The sequence below is a fragment of the Sorex fumeus genome, unplaced genomic scaffold (genome assembly GCF_029834395.1).
Source record: "Sorex fumeus unplaced genomic scaffold, SorFum_2.1 ptg000036l, whole genome shotgun sequence".
NCBI lineage: Eukaryota > Metazoa > Chordata > Mammalia > Eulipotyphla > Soricidae > Sorex > Sorex fumeus.
The window spans coordinates 14611684-14638608 of NW_026606093.1; the positions used below are offsets into that span (position 1 = coordinate 14611684).

The 26925-nt window shown below is 42.6% G+C and overlaps 1 protein-coding gene across 2 annotated transcripts in view; it reads right to left on the reverse strand.

The window, feature by feature from the left end:
- The window catches only part of GAS7 (growth arrest specific 7), a 287236-nt gene that overhangs the window by 15185 nt on the left and 245126 nt on the right, over positions 1-26925 (reverse strand). For both annotated transcript variants that reach the window (XM_056117931.1, XM_056117932.1), the window contains 4 exons: positions 25683-25736; positions 14330-14419; positions 6033-6148; positions 3440-3514 (listed from right to left, as the gene is read on the reverse strand). In XM_056117931.1, the coding sequence (XP_055973906.1) occupies positions 3440-3514; positions 6033-6148; positions 14330-14419; positions 25683-25736 (335 nt within the window). The remainder of the gene's footprint in view (positions 1-3439; positions 3515-6032; positions 6149-14329; positions 14420-25682; positions 25737-26925) is intronic.

Consider the following 26925-nt stretch of genomic DNA (forward strand, 5'->3'; position numbering starts at 1 on the left):
CAGCCCATACTGTCCCCCATGTCTCTCACCACCCTACATGAGAGATGTAAGTACCGGGTGGTAAATTAAGAGATTAATAGGAGTCCTTTCCCAAAGGGAAGGAACAAACTTTCTGAGTTTCAGGAGAAGAGGAACCTTCTAGGAATGGATAATTCTCTTGACTTGTGAGCCCTACTGCTGCCAGAGTTTAATAGAAAAATCATCTAAGTTAAACCACTTTCCTCCTCTATTTCAAATAGAAGTGATCATCTGAAGTTCCCAAGAGTTTTAACTGTAGTCTCTTTCCCTGCTTTCACTGATACATTTTTCTTTTTAGGAACACTTGAACTCCAAAGACTTTGTGAATGATATTCTGGCTTCTTAGCTACAGAACTCTCCAACATAGTAAATGTTCAGGCAACTGAATGTTCAGCTGACTCTATTTCATCAAAAACTATTTACCCCAGGGAATTCATTAAACTTGAATGGAAAAGTTGATTGTATTTATTTTAAAGAGAAAAATTAGTGGTGCTTAGTATATTTGCCTTGTTGTGAAACTATTACCTGTAGTTTTAAAATGTTTTATATTAACTGTTTATGAACCAGGTGTTCTTCTCCCAATAAATTCATATGTTGAAACCCTGAGGCTCAGTGTAGCTGTTAGTTGGAGAGGGACATTTAACCTAAATTAGGTTAAATGAGGTCTTAGGGTAGGGCTCTGATCTTCTGGTGCCCTCAGAAGAAGAGACACCAGAAAATTCATTCCATCTCCTCTAGGAAAAGGCAGTATCTATCTGCAAAATACAGGGAGAGGTCTCCTTTGCTTTGCTTTTCACTTTACACTTAGAGTGTGTTTAAGTTTTATTCATGTAGTAACACGAATAACATTATTCCCCATTATAACAATATTATAACATTATTCAACAACAATAACAATAACAATAATATTATATTATTATAACATTATAACAATAATATAACATTATTCCCCATTATAACAAAATTCCCCATTCACCTGGTCCCTGGCCAGTCACTCCATTCTTTTTCTGTGACTGAAAATATCACTCCTCTAATAACTATGGACATCCAAGATGAACAATGCACAGTTTCCTTTGATGAACATTCAGGTAATTCCCATGTCTGGAATTGTGCTGCTCTGAATATGTGTGTGCTTAAGATATTGGTTTCCAACATTTGGGATTTAAAACTAAGGTTCCCGAAAGATGGCGGCCGCACGGGAGCCTTGTGGAAAGCAGGTTTGAGCCGGGGCTGGCGGGAGCGGCAGGGACCTCATGGGAAGGGGGGCTTTGTGGGCCGTCCCCCACGCCCCACCGAGGTCCCCAGCTGCCCCCCACGAGCGGCTCTCCGGCATGGCCACGGCCCCGGAGGCACAAGGACTTAGCACAGAGAACCAGCCGCTTGGAGCAGAAAAGCAAATGGACTTGTGTTAAACCGCGCGCCACCAAGCCTGCCCGGAGGGGAAAGGGCGTTGACCGGCCCGCCCGCTCCTCTCTGGAAAGAAAGATGGCGGCCGCACGGGAGCCTTGTGGAAAGCAGGTTTGAGCCGGGGCTGGCGGGAGTGGCAGGGACCTCATGGGAAGGGGGGCTTTGTGGGCCGTCCCCCACGCCCCACCGAGGTCCCCAGCTGCCCCCCACGAGCGGCTCTCCGGCACGGCCACGACTCCAGGGCACACAAACCAATCTCTTAACTAGCTAACTTTTAATAGAAATTCTTCCAGGGTCAATAAGTAAAATAGCAGAAATTCAAAACCGCGCGGCCGCGATAGCATCATTTTATTCTTAAACCAAATTGTAGAAAGCAAATCATTTCACAACGCTGTTTCAGCATGTCTGATTGTGGGGGGTGGGTCGTAAACTCTAAACAATAATTGTGCATCTTCTATCGAAATAATCTATCTAGTCAAAGTAGATAGAGTATTAACTAGAACTCATCTGCCTCACAAGAACTGGGAGGGGTGGGAGGTGGGGGTCTATTGGGGTTCGGGGTTAAAAATGAGTATTGGTAAAGGGAAATATGTTTGGTATCTACATGACTGAGACCTAAACCCAAAAGCTCTGTAACTTTTCCCACAGTGATCCAATAAATAAATAAATTATAAAAAAAAAAAAGATCCTGAAAAAAAAAATAAATAAAACTAAGGTTCCCTAACTTATTTGGCTAAAACCAACTCTTTTCAGAAAAAAAAATTACTCAGTGACACTTCTCCCCCATGATGTCTACCTTCTCCTTAAGGGAACAAACAGAATGTATCCCTTCCCCCTCCTCCTCCTCCCACAATTGCATCCATGCCTAATACTATCCTCTGTATTGGCCCACTAACCCCCCAACTGAGGACCAGTAACTCTCACTTTGGGAAAAACTGAATAAAGGAGTGGAACTCTAAGTTACATGTTAAGTTTAGCTTTTTGAGGAACTACCAAATTGTTTTCTACTACTCTGGCACCATTTTGGAATCATCTGCAAGCTAATACTTTTTGTTTATAGAGCTAAAGAAAGCTGAAGTTTTTCTCTCGATACGCTGGAGCGATAGCATAGCTGCAGGGCGTTTGCCTTGCAATGCAGCCAGGCTGGCTGAGCCGGTTTCAATTCCTCCATACCTATCGGAGAGTCTGGCAAGCTACTGAGAGTATCACGCCTGCACGGCAAAGCCTGGAAAGCTACTCGTGACATATTCAATATGCCAAACATAGTAACAACTGTCACTGTCACTGTCGTCCCATTGTTCATTGATTTTCTCGAGCGGGCCCAGTAACGTCTCCATCGTGAGACTTTGTTGTTACTGTGTTTGGCATATTGAATACATTACGGGTAGCTTGCCAGGCTTTGCCCTGTGGGCGAGATACTCTCGGTAGCTGGTAGCTTGCCGGGCTCTCCGAGAGGGGTGGAGGAATCGAACTCGGGTGGCCATGTTGGCTGCATGCAAGGCAAATGCCCTATGGAGACGTTACTGGGCCCGCTCGAGCAAATCAGTGAACAATGGGAGGACAGTGTTTGTTTTTTATTTTAGGCTTCTTCCCTCTCTCTAGGGGTACAAGTAAAAGTAGAGCTGAGCCTCTTCCAGTCTAGGTCTCTAGGGAAGGTCTGGATAGTGATATAGCAAGGGAGTTGGGCCTTGGGTCTCCATAGAATTTTTTCACACTAGTATAACCTCAGAAAATAGAGCCTGGATAAGCATCTGAATGTTAGTGCCCTAGCAATCAGAGCAGAGAAAGTTCTAAGATACACCAGCATATGCCATAATACCCTCTGCCACTAGAGAGAATAATCTGTTAACACTGAGTGTGGATGTCTACCTGAAACCAAAGTGTCCATCTTGTGCTAAGCTACAAAAAATTCCCCATTCACTTGGTCCCAGGCCAATCATCAGAGAAAGGTGAAAAGATATCCCCTTCCTCAGTGTTCCCTTTCCCTCCCTACTTCACTGGCCTCCTCACTCACCCTTCCTCCTGTGCAGCCAAGGAGTTCTGAGAGAGCTTGGCTAAGTTCTTTGCATATTCTTCTTCAATCTTTATCCTGCAAAGGAAAAAAACCCAATATTTGTTTTCTGGCGTTAGACGATGGGTTTAACTTGTAACTGTCACTTATTAACCATACAAAGGAACAAACTAAACCATAAATTCAAAAAGCAATTAGTACATGTCTACCCGATGCTTAATATTTGTTGAATAAATAAAAGAATGAATGAAAGCAATTTTCCGAGTCTCCATCTCTGTCTCCAAAATGAGATGTTCCTGTCTTCTAGGCGATGGGGATGTAGAGCTGTCACTTATATAACTCCTATTTCACACAGAGTAGGGCCCATCTGCAAGCTGATACTTTTTGTTAACAGAGCTAAAAGGAATGAAAGAATGGGCATGCAGTTCATTAATGATGGACTTCAGGAATGCCGTATTTCCTTCTTCTCCTTGCTGTTTTCTTCCATCAGAACTCCGCATTTAGGCTCTATCAGAACAGTGAAGAGCAGAAATAGAGAAGGAAAGGAGGCAGGAATAGAGTCTCTCCCTACTGTCTCCCAGCCCGGAGTGCTTCTTACTATCAAGGCAGCCTCCTGGTTGCATGTCCATGGAAACCAGGACATGTCCAGAGATTCCACTGATTCCATTTCTGTGGAGAGGGAGTTGTCTTCGATTTCACTTTCAGCAAGCAGGCCCTTGACATACTTTCAAGGCAATTCTCTGGGGACTGCTCTATATTATCTGATATAACTATACTAACTATGTTGTCAAAGGCAATACTCATTGCTTAGAGATTTTTCAGGCTATGTGGGAAATAGAAGAGTTGAGAGTGGGACCATCTGAGTCCCTGGAGGGTCATAGTTCTCCAGACCTCAGAGAGCACTGACTCACACTTGGTAAATACTACAAAGACTCTAGCAGGTGCTACCCAGCCCTGAAAAGTTGATGCTTGAAGTGTGCCCAAACATAGCAAAGGCAACTAATGAAGACATACAGCGTTTTGAGTTATTTCACCATTTGTCACTGAGAGACCCTTCTGATTCCTTCTGACACTTTGCTTTCACCCTTACCACATCCAGAACTAGCTCCATTTGAGACTAACCAATTTATCTCCTACCTCCACGGTTTCCTTTATGCTCATTCTGCCTTTTACTCTAGCCCTTCCTGGGATGCCAACCTGATATCTTGCCTGAGCTATCTTACATTAACTATATCACATTTCTGACCCAAATCTCCAAAGACAACTCAATGCCAACACCTTACACTGGCCAACTTACACTTGTGCTTCTCAAGCCGAGTCTCCCAAGCCTTCAGCTCATTCAGCTTTCCTGTGCCACGGCACTGTACAAACCTGACCTCTGCCACTTGACTCACATGTGTTCACCTGTGCCTCAACTCTGGCCTCTCAAGACTCTAAAGTTCCTCTCCACCATATCACACAAGGAGAGAAAATCTGTACGATTCTACATTTCACGGTCTCAAATAATGGATTTTCCTTATTTACAAACTGGGCACTTTTATGAAAGTACCAACCATAAGAGTATTCAAATTTTAAAGACGTTTCCTGTTTTTATATTACCATCTTCTCACACCTGAGACATGTACCTTCTCAATTTCCTACTAGTTTTACTGGCCATACAGCATAGATTTGGTTATACAAATAAATATAGATTCCCAAGGAAAAGAGATATTTTAAAAAGCCAAAGAACTTGAATATTACTATTATAATTCAACAATAAGTTTTTTAAATGTGCTCTGGATACAATGCATGAGCATGTGTCTGTGTTTGTGAAATGGTGTATATGTGTGTGTGTGTGTGTGTGTGTGTTTGTGTGCACATAAGTCTTGTATTCTTAATAGCCTCACAAAACTTGGAGAGGACAAATAGGAAGGAACAGATTAATAGAATCTGTTAATAGTTCTTAATATTTCTGTGAGGCATGACCAACTGTCTCCATCTACATTCAAATAATTTGTTCAAAACACTACTGTGATGCCTGGACTAATCATCATAACTTTATCTAACTCTCTCTTCCAAATCGAACTCCCTGAATACAGGAATGGGAAAGCAAAAGTTTCTCTATTTCCAGACCTAGTCACAATTTTGGTTCAAAGATTAATAAAAGGTTTCCTTTTTTGTTATGATGAGAATGGTGCTTCGAATGGAGGCAATGTAGGTATGCACAGGAGACCAGCAATGTGGAGATAGAGTAGGGAACAGTGCAGACTGAGGCACACTTAAAAGTACACATTCCCTCTAGATGGACAGCTGTTTCAAGCCCCTCTCACTGTTCAAAGAATGTGGAGACACTGCTGCTAAATTTGCTGTTTTCTCAAGAGATATTAGATACCTAAAAGTGAATGTAAAACCTACCAATTAAAATCAGAAAGTTGGTTCAGATCTTTCCACTGCGCAAGTGGAAGCACATCATCTTTTGGCTATATCTCACCAAAGGCAACAAGCTGTACTTCTCTTACATTCTGTTAGCTCTGCCTAGTGCTTGGCACTTCCCTTTAGCTAAGTGGACACAGTGGGTGCTATCCCCAGTCCCCAGAGTCGGAAGGTCCCAGTTTACCTTTCTCGAATGAATTCTGACATTTCCTTCTGCATCTGTTTGCCTTTGAGTTGCTTCTGAAGCAGCAGTTCAAACCCAGCAACAGTGCCATTACCTTGGGGGTCCTTCTTATCAGCCTAGAATGTAAACAAAGCATGAGAGCTTAGGTTACATTTTAAGTAGACTGATGTCTGGGGCCAGTGAAAATGGGGTGCTGTGTAGGAGAGAGGGACCCCAAAATGGATCCAGATGTCATTTTCTACACCCAACAGCTCAAACACAAATGTCCTCATGATGCTCCCCAACTACCCTACCTCATCTCAGGGTTCCTGGATCCCTCTGCAGGTGTGTAAGGCCCCAACAACTGGCCCCTACCCTCGTCACCAGGTCTTTGAGCTGTAGCACTCTCTATACCAGCCATATCACTTTCAAGCAAAGAGTCTAACAGCTTTGCTCCTCACGGATCACTCAGCCCAACACATCTGTGCTGTAACCACTGTGCATTCCCTTGCTCAACTCTCACAGCAGCTCTGTTCTTCGGTTTTACACTTGATGAGCTGTGTTGGAAATCCATGAAGGCTTGTTTAGTCACTGCGTACCCTCATGAATCCTTTCTATTAAACAAGGGACTGAGTTTTAAGAAGCATGCTGTGCTGAAATATCCTCACAAGTCACTGGGCACGTCCAGAAAGCAATAGGAAGATAAGTAGCAATTTGTTATGTTGACCAGCATGTCTGATCTCCGTGGTTTACATCTGACGTTTCAATATGAAACACTAACAACAATGTAAAAAATCAAATCAGCTTTTAAATCATCATGAGACTGAATTCAGGGGAGTACTCAAGCTCATCAAAAATCTTAGATGCCATTGAGGAAGACCTCAAAACAGTCTTTACTGTAGTAGAACAAATGAAGGAACATCTGGAAGAGAAATTCAATTAACTCAAAGAAAAACTGATGCAAAATCTTACAGAATTAATTAAAAGTTAAGTAGATTAAAAATACAATAGCAAGTAAGTCACAGTAACAGAATGCTGAATCACTGGTCTTTAAGACAAAACGTAAATTAGCACCACAACAGGAGAGATAATAGAAAAGCAACTATATTAGATAAGAGCAAAAGGAATAATCTCCAAATCATGGCAATACTCTAAGAAGAGGAGAATTAGAGTGGAAACATGAGTGGAAGATATAATAGTTGGAAACTTCCCCAATCACTGGAGGGGAGCCTATATTCAGATTAAGAGGTCAAAGGAGTACCTAACAAATTATAACCAAAGAGAAATATATATTGTAATCAAAATGACAAGCACAAAGAGAAAGATGATTTTAAAGAAGCAAGAGAGGGGAAACACTTGAAATATAAAGAAAAAACAAAGAATTCATAACAGATCATGAAATAATAAAACCAAAAAAACAAATGGAGTAGAATATTTTGAAGAAATGAGTGAGAAAAATCTTCAATCTAGGATTCTCTACTCTACAAGATTTGAGGGAAAGATAAAAACTCAGACAAGAGTGTGAGAAATCTGCTCATCTAATTCATCTCTGCAATGAATACTAAATGAACTCCACAAAAATAAAATATCTAAAGGCAAGAAAAACCAAAATATCCATTAAAAAGATGGTAAATCCATTTGTATCAATGGACTAAACTTTCCCACCAAAAGGCACAGTGTGGCTGGATGAACCAGAAAATGTAATCCAACTACCAACTATTTTCTGCTTATAAGAAACACCTGATAAATATATACTCAGAGTGAAAGGACAGAAAACAATCATACAAGCCAATGGTGAAAACCAAATGGAAAAAAGATGATCTGGGGGGAAGCTGGAGAGTGCCTTCTAAGGTAAAATTTGTCTGTATCTTCTTAGGAGCAAGCCCGAGATCATCTGGGCCAGTCCACTGGCCCTGATCCCAGCCTGTGTGCTTACCTATTGTAAAATAACTGTACTCCATCCTCTTCACGTATTCAAAGTGCTCTTGTAAATCTTTGAATTTTTTTAGCCACACAATATTCCAGCACCCATCCCTCCACCAGTGTACATTTCCCAGCATTATTTTTAGACTTAGCAGCACCAAAAATAAAACAAAACAAAAACAAACAAAAATAACCAAGAAAAACAGCAATTGAGCTTACCTATGACCCTGCAATTCCACTCATGGGAATATATCCCAAGGGCCCCAAAGCACCAACCATAAAAGACATCTGCGGGGTATGGTGCCACCAGCAGGTCAATCTGTACCTGTGAGGTGAGTGAATCAGCAGCCTGATGGCACCATCAGACTTTCAGATACCCCAAAATTGCTGCTGTGCCTTTGGCCAGACCCCAAAAACTTGGGGCAAAGTTTGCGAAGAAAGTAAACTGCCAAAAGTTAGGTATGTGGAACACACACCCACAAACCACCTCTGGCTCAGCTATATAATTGGAGGCATGGCCTCTCTGGTTCCTGATCAAACTGCTTAACGGCCATGATCACAGAGACTCAGAAACGAATCTTGGAACCCAAAGGCTTTTGGCAGAAATGCATCCTGTTCCTGCAGTAGGTTACTGGTGCTGGGCCACTCCAGGTGGGAATATGTTTCGTGCCTTGGCCTGTTCCCCTTGGCGGCCCGGTGACTGCCATCGTCCAGAGGGCACTGGACAGTCAGGTTTGGGCCTGCAGTGATGAGACATGTGGGCCTCACCAGATGGGGGTGGAACTGGCCCTTTCCTCCCCATCCCAGCTAGACCCCGAGTTGCTGCCTACAAATGGCCTCTCTAGCTCCTGATCAAGCTAATTAACGGCCATAATCCCAGAGACTCAGAAATAAATCTCAAAACCCAGTGGCTTTTGGCAGAAATGCATCTGGACCACATACAAGGTGGCCGCTGCCTCAGAGCTTATTGGAAAGCCAGGTATGAGCCAGCAGTGATGGGGCAACTGCAGTCCCATGGGAAAGGAGGTGGTACCAGCTTGTCCTTCACGCCCTACCAAGGTCATGAGTTGCCCCCCACAAGTGGCTCTCCACCACGACCATGGCTCCAGAGGCAAAAGGACTTAGTCCAGAGCCCAGCTGCTTGCGGCAGAAAAGTGAATGGACCATGTGTTAAACTACGGCCCCATGCCTCCCCAGGAGGGAAAGGGTGTTGCTCCCTTCTGCCTCCCCCCTCCCTCCCCAGCAGCAAGGTGGCTGCCGCCTCAGAGCTTATAGGAAAGCCAGGTATGAGCCGGTGGTGATGGGGAAACTGCACTCTCATGGGAAGGGGGGCAGTACCGGCTCGTCCTTCACACCCTACTGAGGTCACAAGTTGCCCCCCACAAGCAGCTCTCCAGCACAGCCATGGTTCCAGAGACAAAAGGACTTAATAGAGAATGAGGCAGCTTGCGGCAGAAAAGTGAATGGACCATGCGTTAAACTACGGCGCCATGCCTCCCGGGGAGGGAAAGAGTGTTGCTCCCTTCTGCCTTTCTCCCACCCAGCAGCAAGGTGGCCGCCGCCTCAGAGTTTATTGGAAAGCCAGGTATGAGCCAGCAGTGACGGGGCAACTGCAGTCTCATGGGAAGGGGGGTAGTACTGGCTCATCCTTCACACCCTACTGAGGTCACGAGCTGCTCCCCACCCACCCCCCGAGTAGCTATCTGGCACAGCCATAACACCAGACGCACAGAAACCAATCTCGTAATTATCTGGCTCTTTGAAGAATCCAAAATCGCGAGGCCGCTATTGGGGGCACACGAGATTATATGATTCTCATAACCAGCTATAGAAAACAAAGTATTTCACAATGCCTTTTCAGAAATTCTGATTGTTGGGGGTAAATTCTAAACAATAATGGTACATCTTTTGTCGAAATAATGTAATCAATGTAGAGAAGAGTTAAGTGGAAATCATCTGCCTCACTGGCATTGGGAGGGTTGGGAGGGGGTATATTGGGGTTCTTGGTGATGAATAATGAGTACTGGTGAAGGGAGAGGTGCTTGATCATTGTATGACCGAGACTTAAACCTGAAAGCTTAGTAACTTTTCCCACAGTGATTCAATAAATAAATATAAGAAAAATATAAATAAATAAAATTATGAAAAAAAAGTAAGGTGGAGTTCATGCCCAATTCAATCAGCTAATCAGTGGCTGAATAAATAGCAGTACTCCTACATTAAAAAAAAGACATCTGCACTCCTATGTGCATTGCAACACTATATACAATAGTCAAGATAAAGTTATGGAAAAAGATAAAGTCATGCAATTTGCTGTACATGCATGGAACTGCAGAGAAACATGTTGAGTAAAATTAGTCAAAGGGAGAGGAACAGACTCAGAATGAGCTCTCATATGTGGGATATAAAGAAACTTGGTAGGGGAATATCAAATGTCCAAAGGCAATAGAAACAAAGTGTAGGAGAACTGGTCTTTAGTAAGAAGCTTGCCACTAGGGCAGGGTTGGGGAGATAAGTTAGGAAGGGGAACACTAAGAAAATGGGTCCAGGGAGAGGGGAGAAGTGCCTGCCATGGAGGAGGGTGGGTGGGGCAGAGGAAAATTAGGGACACTGGTGAAGGATTTGGTGTTGAAAGAATGTATGCACAATGGAATACTATGTAGCCAGAAAGAATGATGAAATCAGCAATTTGCTGCAATCTGGATGGAACTAGTAGATAGTAAAACAATCAGAATAAGAAGGTGAATAATGGATGATTTCACTTCTCTGTGGTGTATATGACAAGAATAATTTGACAAGGAATGCAAGTTACTAAAGTCATGCAAACTTTTGTCACTGTATTTTAGAAATGTAAAGGTAAGGAAAGTAGAGAAATGGAGAGGTGGGTGAGGTAAGAAAGCAAGAAATAACAAGGGCTTGGATCAGGGGACTTAGATACATCAGTGGTGTTGGTTTGTAAAAATATGTATATCTAAACCACACAGCCATCCATAATGTAAACTGGGGGTCCAAACTACAACAACTGAACTTTAAAATGTACATTTGAACTTCTATTTACAATAGCCAAAATCTAGAAACAACACGTGTCAAGATCAAATGACTCAAAAAAGAAACAATGTTACATACACAAAATGGAACACCACTCATCTATAAGAAAAGATGAAATCAAGCAATTTGTTGCTACATGGATGGGCCTGGAGAATATGTTATTTAGGAGGAGAGGGACATATATAGTATGATCTCATATGCAAAGAAACATAGTAAGGAAATACGTTTCCAAATGTAACAGAAACTTAAAACTGTTTTAAAGTAGGAAACTTAAAAATCTTTTAAATGCATCTAACAGGAGGCAATCGGAGACTCGGAGGGATCCTGACGTCATTGGTGGAACACTGATACTGGTGATGGGATTGGTGTTAGAACACTGTTTGCCTGAAACTATTAGGGATGTGTTTGTAAAGAATGGCCCCTAAATAAAAACATTTATTTGTAAAAATATAATACGCTGTCATGTTTAACTAAATTTTGATAAAAAAAATCAAACAAACACAGGACCTGTATGCACCAGTATCCCTATCTTCAGCCCAAAAGTGAGAATGAGAAGAGGAGTCTTGGCCACCCCAAGTTTTCTTTTCATTTTTTTTAAGACTAAATAATTAAAAAAAATTCTTTTTATTAGTGAGACATCAGGAGGTACACTTGCAGACTTACAAATTTTTGTGCTTGGGTTTCAATTATACAATGATCAAATACCCATCCCTCCACCAGTGCCCATTTCCCACCACCACGGCCAAGTTTTCTTTATTTCTGGAATGTGGACGGGTGCTAAGCTGCTGCCTTCCCACATTCATTCCCATGTCCCTGAAACTCCCAATCTTGGAAAGAAGAGAAAGAACATGTTTTGGGGGCACAGCTATAATATCTTTCCACATTTACTTCCAACCAGGCAGTTGCTGTGATGACTGACCAGAGAGGAAGCTTGGAATCCAGACTCTTATGCTGAGACAGTATGTGGCTAGGCAGCAGATGCCCCTAACCAGAAACCATCCCATCTCCCATCAAGGGTAAAAAACTTGACAGAAAGGGCTGCCCTTCAGCAAACATTCAGGAAAGCTCATAGTGGCTTCTGTGGAAAAACCCAACTGATAGGAAGTAAAAAACCCAACAAAAGGGAAGGATGCCAGGGTCAATGCTCACTGCAGCATTCAGTAGATATTCATTAGATTATCTTTATTAATAGTACTTTCAAATGAAAGTCAAAATTTAGGGAAGCTGAACATGTTCAACAATGTTCCCACACTACGAAAATAAGTCTAAAGAAATGGACTTTAATTACTGCGACAAAGGAAACAACTTCTACAAAGAAAGAATTTAATGGTCAAGAAAGTCTCAGAATCCCAGAACTTGAATTAAGATGAGAACTCACAACATCTGTCTAAGGTGCTGTTTACCAAGAGGTAGACTTACTAACAAAATAGGAGACTAACACCCAAGAATAACCGAGATAAGTACCAGGCGGATTACTCCATGGCTTTGAGGACAACCACACACACTAGGGGAAAAGGCAGCTCAGACAGAGAAGGGAGCACCAAATAAAGGGTGTTGGGAGGTTCCTCTCAGGATGGGAAATGTGTGATGAGAGTAGACTATAGTCTGAACAAGATTGCCACTCAATATCTTTTTCGCAAACCACAGCATTCAAAAGGAGAGAGATAACAAAAGGGAATGCCCTGCCACAGTGGTAGGGTGGGATGGGGGATGGGGGGAAGGGGGGTGGGAGGGATACTGGGACTGGTGGTGGTGGAGAATGGGCACTGGTGGAGGGATGGGTATTCAATCATTGTATAACTGAAACCCAAGCACAAAAATTTGTAAGTCTACAAATGTACCTCATGGTGTTTCACTAATAAAAATTGAAGGAAAAAAAAGGAAGAAAAAAAAGAGATAGACTTACTATATTTCTCTGGTTTTGCAACATTCCTTTATAGCCGCACATGGCAACCCAGCGCCTTCCCCTGCTCTTACAATGCCCATTTCTGTGTTTTGATTTAGTCTCCCCGAAACACTGCCATTTCATTTGCTTCTTTCTGGGGAGACTATCTCCAACTCCACCTCACTTCATCTCCCATGCTGCCACAGTCTCTCCCTGGCCTCCTAGATAGTCCTTTGAAGTACCATTCCTGAATTTCCATCATTCTTCCACTATCGGCTGCATATATATCAAATTATATCATATTTCTACTTAAAATATTTCAACAGCTTCCTATTGCACAGAAAATCAAGCCTCCAATAGGCTGATGGGGCTATGAGGTAATGCACACATGGATCCTTACTGCCTTTGACTGGGGCTGTCTGACACCAAAGCTAAAACTCTTTGTACTCTCTCAGAGCATATTTAAGCTCTGGAAGAAGCACAGCAAGGGAAATAAGGATTATCCCTGGGTAGGCCTGGGGGGGTTAAGGAATTGATGATTATCCTCTAAAATGCAAGTGATTTGGTAGAAAGGAAAGAACACTTTTGTCTAATGCTGTTAGTAAATCTATATAAATAGTCCATTCTGTAAAGAAGTGAAATAAAGTTTTCAGAGTCTAAAAATTTTCTAAAGCATATAGTCCAATAAATTTTACTATATTCACCGTATTGTACAAACATTGTCACTCTCAGATTGGAGGGTGGGTTGATCTCAATTCAGAAGTCATTTGCTGACTTTAAACGTCCAGGACTATTTTCAGAAATTTTGAGAAGACTCCACATTTGTTAAAAATTAAATTATGAAAATCCATAAGTAATAAAATATCCCCAAGTCAATCATTTTCAAGTTACACTTTAATAGCATTAAGTACATCCATATTATTGTGAAATCATAACCGCTACCATCATCCATCTAATGGGCGAAACTTTACAAGCATCAAACAATATACAAAAGTACTAAAATGACAGAATTATTAATGCTGGAGCTCTCTGAAAATCATTGCAACTCACATGTTAGTGACATTGACGGTAACTTCTTGTGGGGGAGGGGTTCATAGGACATGAGTCCTTGTCCAAGGTTCCCAACATTAAAGACAGCATACACCTGCAGTTGAGCTTCAGTAAAAAAATTGATTTTCATCTTCTGCCTTCACTGTGCAGGCAAGAAAATGATCTCCAGTTTACCTGCAACCTAGCTGGGTCTTTAATATTTCTGTGATTAAAACCCTGTTGGTTGTGAGGTTTATGGAATGATGTGGACTCCAACAGTATCTTCAGTTCCTATCTCAGATGTTGAACTGCCACTTCTTTAGGATTCAACAGGAGAGGCCCCTCTGACTTGAAATCAAGGCCCCTCCTATTCATCTTGGATGTCTACTTGTGACCTTAGCCAGTGTATGGGGGAAACTGAGGTACGACTTACCCAGAAATAGTCACAGTAGCTCCACTCTGTGGGTTTTAGCAGCTGCTGCTCTGGCATTGTGTCTGGGTGAGGGAATGTCACACAGTTTATCTGCAGAACACCGAGCAAGAAAGAAGAAAATTAGTTTTCTGGAAAGTAGGGAGACTCTGACAGGTCTTTGCTCCAAGGACATAGATGTAAAGATAACCTGTTCAGGGACAGGTTTGTTATGTATGAGCTGTTGAAATGCTCTAGAGGCTGGCATTTCACATTAGAGGTAATTAGCATTCATACCCACTTCAGAGGGACTTGGAATCAGAAGAGTCTCAGGCAGACTAAATGACTATCAAATTTACAATTGTTCAGAATCTTCAATTCAGAGTCACACATCTACGCACCATAATTCTACACACAATGTGAGGTACATATGTGTCCAATTTGCACCAAAACACTCTTTGCAGTAGTAAAAGACTGAAATACAAGTCCATGATTAAACAAAATACATTTTCAGAAATCTATGAGAATCTGAGAAGGGAGAAAGAACAGCAAATATCTTACGTTTTGATGTGGAAGACGCAACTATCCCGTATTAAAATAGGGGGAGGGGCATATTTAATCATTTAGTTATTTATGTGTAGAATACTGCTGGGGACTAATGAGCACACTTGGGGACTAATGAGCACACTTGGGGACTAATGAGCACACTGGCGACTAATTACACACACTTGATTCCAGGGAAATGGCTTTTATGTGGTCAAGAGTGAGTGATGAGAAGCTACCATGAGAAATTTATCTTGAGATGCATATTCTAGGAACCAAGAGAGCTTAAAATGGGAATCTAGGAGGATTCCAAGTTGGTCATGGCCCAGAAGATCATCGTGCAGAAATTTGTGAGGCTGTCTCATACTACTCTGCTGGAGCATTTTCTTGGTACCACTGATTTTCCTGGGCAAGTAGCTTTATTATTTTCTCCTACTGATGTTGTTCCAACCCACTCTCAGCTACTCCATTTTATTTCTAGTAGGCATAGAACCTCAGGGAAGCAAGACCTGAGCCTTATTGCTATTAGACTTTGAAAGTAGTCCCAGCATCTCCTGAGTGTGTCAGAAAATGTTGGAGGGACAGTTCAGAAACTCCTTGAACACAAGTCACATATACCAAAGGCAGGCCATCCATGAAAACAAGATGTCCGCATTTCATAGAAATTGTAGATCAGGAGAAGGTGGGTAAATCTGTAAAGATGCTCTCAGTTACTGCCAACTGTGTTCTGTCAATTCATTCATGAAGTCAGAAGGCATTCATTGAAGGGGGTGGAGAGATAGTAGAGTGTGTAGGGATTTTACCCTGCATGCTGCCACCCTGAGTTTGATCCCCAGCACCTCATATGACCCCTCAAGCTTGTTGGGAGTGATCCGCAAGTGCAAAGCCAAGAGCAAACCATGAACACTGCTAGGTGTGCCCCCCAAACAAACAAAAACAAATAGACAAAAAAAAAGAGTTCAATGTTATATAAATGATTTTAGAGGTGAAAATTAGGATCCTCATGTTAATTCTTAAAAATTGGTGATAAAGGTTATTTAGTAATAAATAATGAGGCTAGACAAATGAATCTCAGAAGAGAGCAGCTCACTAAAGAGATGTCTCCCATTCCCACACCAGGCTGATTTCACTGGGCACCTTGGAGGAGGGCAGATGTGTCCCTTCACTTGTCCCAAAAGAACCCTGGAAGCTGCAAACCTCCAGAACCTAATCACCACACTCAGAGCTGACCTTTCAGACTCGCCCTGAGCCCCCTATGGATGAGAGAAAATCGGCTGAAAAATCCAGATATGCAGGACCTGTGACTGAAATCTCCAGGATTCTGGAGTTGCAAACGGGCACTCCTCAACCCATCTCCCTGCTTCTGCTTTCCTGACAGTCATGCCCATGAATTGCCTCTGGGCACATTAAGCACAATAATAGCCAGATCCAGACTCACTAATGAATCTCAGAAGAGAGCAGCATGCTGCAGAGATTCCTCAGGACCCCCAAATCACCATCCAATTAAAATAACTCCTGTTCTAACACCCTATAAAAATTATAGAATTTCGGGAGCACAGGGTTACATTTCATATAATTATGCCACTGATATACCAAGAGCAGCACACCAGATTTGATGGGGTGTAAGGTAGAAGACAATCAATCTTTTTTTTTCTTTTTGGGTCACACCTGGCGATGCACAGGGGTTACTCCTGGCTATGAACTCAGGAATTACTCCTGGAGGTGCTCGGGGGACCATATGGGATGCTGGGAATCTAATCCAGGTCGGCCACATGCAAGGCATATGCCCTACCCGCTGTGTTATCGCTCCAGCCCCAGAAGACAACCAATCTTGATAAAATATAAATATATATACATATATAAACATATATATATGCTTATATATATATATATATATATATATACTAGCACAGAAGACTCAAACTCTAACAACATGTCAATAATCTCTAATTCAGGGTCTTAGTGGCTCCAAGATGAGATGAAACAATTTTCACTCTAAGTAAACCTTTTTGACCATTTTTAGTCAATTATTCATAACAAGCATGTTCACGGTCATGGTTCTCCCGTTGTTCATCGATTTGCTTGAGCGGGCCCAGTAACGTCTCTATCGTGAGACTTATTGTTACTGTGTTTGGCATATCAATTACATCGCGGGTAGCTTGCCAGGCTCTGCCGTGCAGGCGAGATACTCTCGGTAGCTTGCCAGGCTCTCCGAGAGGGGCGGAGGAATCGAACTCGGGTCGGCCATGTTGGCTGCGTGCAAGGCAAACACCCTAAATTATTTAGCATCTGCCTTTGGGTTGGGCTTGGGGGGTGGTAGGAAAATTCAAAACAAAGTTGGTAGCAGGGTGCAATGATGGTGGGACTGGTGCTGAAATATTGAATGTAATAAATTACTGTGAACAACTCTTTGAAAATAAAAAAAATTAAAATTTAAAAAGAAAAAAAGAGGATAATGATGATGATTATAATGATTATGATCAATACAATGAAAACCAAACTAACTCTTCTAACTGTTGTATCAGTTTATGTTGCAAAATCATTCTGAGGGGCCATTGAAACTAAATATAGAATCTCTGTTGCAAAGGTCATAGAACTCACTTGCAGCCCTGAGCGAAAGCCATGACATGTCCTACTTGGACAGGAGCATAATGCAGTAGGAAGGGTCTGAGGCAGGAACAAACCAGAGAACCCTGGAGGTGGGTTCTCTAGACCAAGAAGGAAGTCTAAAGGATCCTCTGAGGTATGTCAGTTTCTCCCAAACTGTGCCCATAGCTACCCAAGGTGTCCCCTGGTCTACAGGAGCCTACTGGGACAGAGCCAACTCCTCAAGGACCAGCACCAGGAGAGTTCTTCCCAAACCCTCTTTGAGCTTACATCACAAGGGGCGTGCAAGAGGGGGCTCTCTTTTAGGAATCTGAAGGATCCACTTCTGTGTGGATCTCACTTGCAGTCAACATTGGAAAAGAATAGCCATTTTCCAGGTTATTTATTTATTTGATTTTTGCTTTTTGGGTCACACCCGGCAATGCTCAAGGGTGTGACTCCTGGCTCTGCACTCAGGAACTATTCCTGGCAGTGCTCAGGGGACCATATGGGATGCTGGGAATCGAACCCAGGTCAGCTGCGAGCAAGGCAAACAGCCTACCCGCTGTGCTACTGCTCCAGCCCCTAGGTTAATATTATTGACAATGTAATACAGTAACTTTATTGACCATGCAATGCAGTACAACTAGATAGCTCTAATACTTTACATGCACGCACGTGTGCATGTGCATGTCCCCCCCCACATATACACACACTGTAATTTTATTCTTCCTATTCAACATGTCTGATCTTTATCAGACTTCTGAACTGTATAAAGAAGACCTGGCATAGCACAGGTCCCTAGTGACACCCAATAAATGCTTCTTGGTGCAATAATTTTAGGTTGGAGTTGGAAGAGACAGTCTCTGCACTGAAAGGTTTTCTAGACCTTGATGAATGAAATAAACAATTATTTTTTTATTATTACTTATTATAGTAAATAAGCAATTAGAATATTGTAGGATAAATTAACTGCTGGGGTAAGAAAAGAGCACTAGATTACTGGAAGGATCAGGGATTCTTTTTTTTTTAATTTTTATTAGTGAGACACCATGAGGTACAGTTGTAGACTTAGAAACTTTTGTGCTTGGGTTTCAACTATACAATGATCAAATACCCATCCCTCCACAAGTGCCCATTTCCCACCACCATGGATCCCAGTATCCCTCCCCCCCCCCTCCTACCCTGCCTCTGTGGCAGGGCATTCCCCTCTGTTCTCTCTCTCCTTTTGGGTGTTGTGGTTTGCAAAAGAGTCATTGAGTGGCAATCATGATGGATCAGGGATTCTTAGAGCAATACTTAGGTAGCAAAAGAAAGACACAGACTGGGGCTGGGAATTTCGAAGAGGAAAGGGCGAGGGTCTGAGGATGCAACACATGGTAGGGAGCATATTTCTCTGCATGGCTCAGAATCAAGGAGCAGATAAAATTGAAGTTAGCTGGGAAGTTGGGACAAGAGCAACTGAGCTATGGAAGGAAGAATCTGGCAAAGGAGTGAGAAGACTGGTTCCTTCGGGGGGGGGGGTAAGCTTTCCCACAGCAGTGTGGCTGTCTTAGGGGAGAATTCCCCTTGACCTGGCTTGTGAAGGTTGTTTAGAGCAGCATAATAAAGCAGGCAAGCGGAAGTACTGGGGTACTTCACTGAGAAATTTTACAGTACTATAAAGCTAACTCAGTGAGTCCACCGAGGGCAATTTCCTGGGAGGATATTTACATAATGCAGGTAGACACATATTTGTTTCTTACAACTAGGTGTGTGCGTGTGTGTGTGTGTGTGTGTGTGTGTGTGTGTGTGTGTGTAGGGTGGGGTGGTAGTGACTGAAGGTAAGGTGCTACTAAGATTGTTAAGAAGGGGCCATGCAGGGAGGGGTAGCTGATCCACATCCTAAAAATGCCTCCACCACAATATCTAACTTGAAATGTCAATAGTGCAGAGGTTGTAGTGCTAAGACTACAGTATCAACACTGAGAACCATAGTGACTGAGTGACTGGGCCAGATGGGCAAGGGTGTTGCATCCACTGGGATGGGAAGTCAGAGTTGGAAGTAGTAGTGATTCTGGAGAAAAGGAAGCAGAGCCCAGACACAGATGAGGTAGATTCTGAAAGGTATAGGGCATGCTAGTAACTGAACCTTGTTAGTTCCAACACACATCCAGATGGAGAAACTGAGGTACGGAGGCACTGAGGCTCTTGCTCACTAAAATACAGCTCAGAAGTGTAGGATGCTGGCCACATGACTGTCCTATGACCCCAAGCCTCAAAGTCAAGATGTATTCCTGGACTTAGAAAGCTAAAACTAAATGCAATCCTGTGCTCCATCTAGCTGGGCTCCAAAGTTCAGTGAGAGAAGAGATGGTAGAAGAAGCCTTTCCTCATGGCAACCTTCACATGTGAATTTCTTTTCCCATCCAAGTAATATTTCCCCAGTAGATAATACCACATCTATTTCTGGGACAGATCCCTGTTCCCACATCTGGGCATAGCAAGCCTCAGTTCTATCCTCTACCCAGCAAACCACAGGGGGAATCCTAAGGAACATTTTCTGCTCTGAAAGTAACTAATATTTCTCAGCCACTGTTCTAAGGACTTTACATGGATTCCTTCGTTTAATGCTCAAAAACAATCCTAAGTAATGTAGTGTTATGGCACAGAGAAATTCAGTAACTCACACAAAACCACTGATTTTATGTATATGTTGAGTCAGAGCCAGAAGCCAGGCAATCTGGCTTTGAAATCTGCTCTTCACCCAAGTCAAGCTAGTTTTCCAACACACCGAGGAATAAACATATTACCCCTCTAAGAAAGGATCTCAGGTAAGAAAAGCTTCTTAGCAGAAACAGGAGAGGAAATGACTCTGTGACACTGCAATTTTATATGTATATATAAATATATATATATACATGTGCATATATATATATATATATATATACATGTACAGTTTGTGATTGTCACATGAAGTGTGAGGGGGATTCTTAGGTTAAGGCTGATGCTCTCAAAAGCAGACGCCTCCAAGGGGGCAACCTGCACATACCATTCACAGCTAATCCCTGAGACTTTCATATGTTGCTGCCCTTCTCTGGACATCCCTAATTTAATATATACTGTTTTTTTCCATTCTGGAGAAGCCTGCTTCTCTCTTGAGCATATACCTTTATCTACCTCTCTCCTTCCCTTCATTCCCCAATATATGTATTTTACTTCAAATAAATAATGAGGAAACCTCAGTTTCTCCTTGATAGCTTCTGCAATCAACTACATTTTAGCTATCTTTGTTACACAAATTTACACATTCCTGTAAATTCCTGGGCTCTTTCTCAGAAGGGAATTAACAATTTCCCAAGATCACAGATTCTGCCCCAGACATTGGGCTCACAGGAAGATAAGAAATAATGGTCAAATAGTCAAATAGACAAGTGAAAAAGCTCTAACCTAGACAGACCACTGTGAAAAATCCTGCAATTTTCTGTAACATTCCTGTCACTTGACAAGTAACACAAAGACCCCATAAAAATGAGCCATACTTAAGCTTAGTCCGATACTAAGTTCCTCCCTGCCTAGGGGATTTCTTTCTCTACTACTTTCCAATAAACTTTTCTACTTTCTAACTCTGAAACTCTGAGTATCTTTACTATTCAATATTTTCATTCTTGAAATATTGGATGAACACAGAGACTTGCCATCATGGTCCTGTATCACTTTTAGAAAAGGCAAGTGTGAGAGTGGCTTCTGGAACTTCTCCAAAATATTACACAATGAGTTTCCACAAGTGACAGGCCCCTGAACTATTTTCTAGAGAGAAGCTGATGTGAGAAAATGGAAAAGAGGAAAACAACAGAGTTCTAAGGAAGCAAAAAAACAACATCAAGGGGCTATAAGCTCTCAGGATTCAAGAATTCCCAAGTTGGCAATGTTAGGAGACACAGACTCTGTAGCATAGAATTTTCCAGAGACCATTCCCCCAGAGACAAAGGTGGGTATGTAGCTTTGTTTCTATGTTTTCTGAAAATTCTATAGATTTTAATACTTTGAGCTGCTAATAGTGCATCATTCCCCATCTAGCAGTCTCTAGACTGCTAGACTGTTTACGCTGCCTAAGAATACAGAATACTGCACCTAGTCAAACCTTGTGCAGGGGACCAGAGCGATACAGTGTGTAGGACACTTACCATGCATGTGGCCCACCCATGTTTGATCCCCAGCATCCCATATGATCCTTTCAGGAGTGATCCCCAAGTGAAGAGGCAGGAGTATCCCCTGGGCACTGCTTGTTGTTTTCTCCCACAAAACAAATTAATTTATTCAGAACCAAGTACAGAAACAGCTTCAGAAACAAGTTTAACCCTACTCTTTCGCCTCAATGAGATCCAGACTCAGACATGAAGGATGTCTCACTCCTTGCTGCCGATGACAGAAATCTGCTTGCCCTGTCCTGACAATCCAGAGAGGGAGGTTTGCCTTCCTTCCTCTATTCTGATTTTTATGTGGTATCTTGAGAAACCAGGGGCAGTGGAGGGTTAGGACCCAAAGAAAAGGGCTGGCATGAGGATTACAAGGCTATTTGAAAAACAGCTCAGAGATCTCTAGCCTAGAGATGTATGAACCAAGACTGGCAGACCCAAGTTCAAGTTCAGGCCCCTACTCCTCACTTCATCTTTAACTAGTTCTACTCCCTGCTTATTTTCTTCCCCCAAGAATCTTCCTTTTTTTCGTTGGTGCATTTTTGGGCCATGCCCAGCTGTAGTCAGGGCTTACTCCTAGTGGGTTTGGGGGTGCAATATATGGTACTTGGGATCAAATTTTGTTGGAAACATGCAAGGCAAGTGCCCTACCAATTGTACTATCTCACCAGTACCCAAGACAAATGTTTTCTTAAAATCTTTGGGGATTGTTAGTTAAAATGAGAACATTCTAGTCTGATCTTAGAGAGGTTAATGGAGAGTTAAGGGTCTCATCAAGGCATCCACATTTAAACAGGTATCCCAGAGATTTCAGATGTCAATTACACTCCATATCAGTATATGAGCAGCACAATGGATCATTAGGAAACAAGAGAAACAGAGGCGATGTGGGTCAGCAGAGGAGGGAGAAAAGTGCTCTCTCCAACCAAGGTCAACAAGATGTAAGGTGGGAGCTACTCAGGCCATACTTAGCCCACTGTGACAAAACCAAAATTCCAGGTGGAGGACAGGGCAGAGCAAGTGACTCATCTCCCAGCCTGATGGATAGCATTGGGTTATCCTCCTCCCGCAAGGAGTTTAAGGTTTATTGAGCCACTCCCACAACAGTGCGACTGAGGCTCACCCAATTCCATCAAGCACAAATAATCCTATATTGCTTTTCTCTTTTCTTTATGTCATTTGCATGATTTATTTAGCAATATTCCTTTTGTATAGACACAGGAAGACAGTTTATGCTATGCTGTGTAACATGGGAGTTAATTGACTCAAAAATAATATTTATTCCTGGGCCTCCATATTTACTTGACTTAAGCCTCAGTTGCCCTTACTTCCTAGCACTCCAAGAGCAGGGTCCTCACAAGGGACTGGATGGACCCAGGACAAGCTCTGAGCTACCCTGGCATCAAAATGGCCAGGCCAAGTGCCATAATACTTAACTATAATTTAAGAGCCCGGGCATGGAAAAACTGTCATGACCCATAAAGAAGTAATTGAATACGGACCCTGCTGGGATTAGGAAAGACTAACCTGCTTGAAAACTGTGGTCTGGAATATATAGCGAGATGCCCCCAGGAAAAGTCAACCTTTAAGCTTAATATATCTCTTACTGTGTTCATACAAAATGGCATTGCTTAGAAATATTATAAGAAGCAAATTTACTATTTAAATAGACTGTTTAAATAGATTAATAGCTGAGGAAAGGAAAAAAAATATACCCTAGACGGAATCCCACCGTAGAGCAGATCTAGTAATCTGGAGTAATCTCCTCAGATGAGATTTTGTCCTTGATTTAATCTCCTGAAGGAGTGGCTTCACATCTCTTTGTTGTTATGACAATGTTCAATCCCACCTTTGTATCCCCACCCTTCATAATTTGTATATAACTATGCTATAAGGGGTAAGAGGGCACAAAACGGGGAGGAGATATTGAAGACGTTGGGGACTAGACACTGGGGACTAAAAAGTTGATGATGAGAAATTGAAGACTGGAGGAGAAGAACTAAGACTTTGGGACTTAGGGAGTAGAAGGAGAACCAGATGACGACAATGACTGGAAGTAGAGGACTTTGAGATCTACTAGGAAACTAGGATGATGGAACTCTGATGACTGGGACTAGGACTATGACTATGACTGTGCCTTAAGGGGAGAGATCGGACTATACCAGGGAGGAGAAACAAACAGACTACCAACCAGCCTGGGGCCTAGTTCCTATTTCTCTATTACCCCAGTCCTTTGCTCATCCATCCAGCCTGGGGAGGTGGCTTTCGGCCACCAAATGCTCTCATCCCTGTTTGGCCCTGCACATCTTTTTCTGTTTGGAAATGTACACCAGCACATCCTCCAGTTTGTGCCTCACCCATCACCACAGGTCCCTCAGGAAACTCTGAGTCTAACATACTCCACCCTTTACTATTAATTTATTTTTTCTCATATTCTTCTACAAGTCTAACATTCCCCACCCCTTTGTGCTTTTTTCTCCTCATGTTTTCCTGTTTTAGGGAAGTTTGGAGAATGAGGTATTTTGTGAAATTTGAAGATAAGAACTATGCCTCTGGGAAGTCTGCCCAGCTCCCTAAGTCCCAGCAAGAAGGAAACTACATACCCCGGCCACCTCGGCAGAGCTGCCCCTTTCTGTTCTTGGCTCTTTCCAACAAGCAGGCTAGCATACTTAGCCCCAGGAAACCGAGACTGGTCTGTAGGAAACTGCTAGCAGAATTGGAACCCACTATTCCCGACTGCTAGCCTCAAATAGGGTGCCCTACTTTTTGGGTTTTTGCCTCATAAAAAGGATAAGGATATCAGTGTGTATTGAACACTTACTATTTGACAAGCTCTGTTTTATTTTTAAAGTTAAAGAACTTTGATTTATGAAGATATTGATAGTTGCGCTTGAGGTTTAACCCACTACATGATAGCATCGGCATCAACAGATCTTAAGAGTTTCTAACAGGTTGTAGCAAATTGCATGCATTCATCATTCCTTTCAGCTGCATAGTATTCCACCGTGCATATATTTCACATCTTCCTAATCAATTCATCTGTGATATGATCTGTTCTAAGTACTTCTGTATATACTCATTTAGTTTTTAATGCCACATCTATGGAACATTTTACAGACATGGACACATACAAGGAGGTCCTGAAACAACTATTCAGTTGCTGCCAGGCTAGAAAATGCTGCAGCTGACACTTCAGGTCAGCGTCACTATGCTACACTCTCCTATTACCTACTTAGCGAAGGGAAATATAAATTACCTGGATACATTTGTGCATAACAAATGCACACAAAAGTGGCAGAAATTATTGTTGCATTGGTTGCCTCACTTATTTTGTCTTCCAAATCAGGATTTTCAGCCTGAATGAGCTAGGGAAATACAGTGACTCTTGATCACAATGTCGTTCTCAAAACTGGCCTGGGGCTGAGCCTGAGACTAGGTCCCCAGCTTTCTTCTACTTGCATCAAAATATTAAACTCAGGATTACAGTTCTCATATGTCTGAATGCTTGACTGTTTGCTCTGAGTACATGTTGGTGGGGTTGCCTCTCCGCAGTCTCCAGGCGGGGGGCATGGCTTTTGGAAAGAACCCTGGGAATTGGCCACTCTAGGCAGAAGCTGTCTGCCTCCCATCAGAACACCAAGGAGCTCTATATTTAGTGTGCTTTCTCTCGCTTTTAACCTTGACATCTTCTAGAAGTTACCCTGTATAAAAGCAACCCTGCTATGGCTATAATTTACACATCATGTCACTTGCATAGAGCACAGTCCACCCCCTTCAACCCACTCCTGCAGAAGTACCTTGTGCCAGTCCTGGCAAAGGAGAGAAAATGGCTCCTGTTTCATTCTGACCACCATCCTTCCATCATTCATTCACCAGAAGAGAAAAGGTAAAATGCCCAATTGAGGAATGAAGGGGAGCGACTGAAGGAAACTTTAGCTAAATCCAAGCTGGGAACTTCCTGGATTCCAGGCTGAGTCTGGCTTTGCTTCTGTCTCCACATTGCCATGGCAACAGCTGCTGAAAGCCTTAGCTACTGGCCACCCAGTGAGAGCTTTGTGGGTGCCACTTACCGTGATGGTGCTTTCCTTGCTCTGCCTTTTGCTTGGTGATGACGTTCCCAGGTTCTGAGAAGAGAAGCAAGAAACATCATCAAAGCTGTTCTCCATATTGGACATATTTTCATTCGGATTCCCTGGAGGTGGGGGGAGTGGTTAGAATCCTGAGGCTGGGAAGTTCAGAGATGCTCAGGCTGCCTTTAACTCTTAAGTTACCATATTGTAAGAGAGGGCAGGCAGGAGTACCCCTAACTTTTGGCTGCTCCCAGGACTGAAGCCTGGACTAAATACTGGCTTGAAAGAAACAGCAGCCATGCCTGTCTCCAACTCTTCCTGCCTGGGATTTGGGAAGTTAACTCCTTAGCTGCTGGTAAAGGGATCTGAATTCTGCTTGCTGCCTGAATTTACACAATCTACCCAGAAACAGAGAGTTACATTTGATTACAGACTGCTCCCTGGAACTGAGAGTTCAGAACATGACATTTTATTCTAAATTCCCAGTGACTAAAATATCAAACCCTAAATGTGTGTGTGCATTCTGTGCTGGGGCACTTGACCACCTCTGTCACTTGCTGAACCATGAAAACTGAAGGGCATCCTCAGTCAGCTGTGTTCCAGCTTTCAAGCAGTTTTAGGAATGCCCCTTTATGTCTTCTTGATTCTGGCAAGAACAGAAAATTAAATTTTCTTACTGAAAATGAACTATTTGTTATTAAGAGCTAGGCAGGGTAGTTTCTTCTAGGTCACTGCAGTCCCACTGTTAGCACTTACAGGGAGATTCAATACCAAAGGCTCATGTAGAATGCACCATGTGACTCTTGTCTTCATCACACATGGCTGTGAAGCAGGCTCATCCTAGGGTGTTGTGGTGGTGATCTGGATATGTCCTGTGCCTATGGATTATTGTTTCCCTAGAGGAATGTAAAAGTGGCTTTGGTGCAGGCCGTGTGAAATCACTGAGAGGTTTCTCTAATGAGGCTCAAGGACATAAACAACTAGAAAAAAGAATGAAATGTCGATATATGCCACAACACGAATGGACCTTGAAACATTACTCAAATGAAGAAATCATACACAAAATACCATAAATATCTTGGTACCATCTAAATGTCAGAACTACAGGTACTGAAACTTAGTAGTTAAAGGAGAGCAACATACCACAGAGATATATCATCCCCCTGCATCAGGCTTTCTCATCACAGTCAGAAGTGGGGGCGGGGGTGAGTCCCTCTGCCTGCCCCAACAGAGCCCTGGAAGC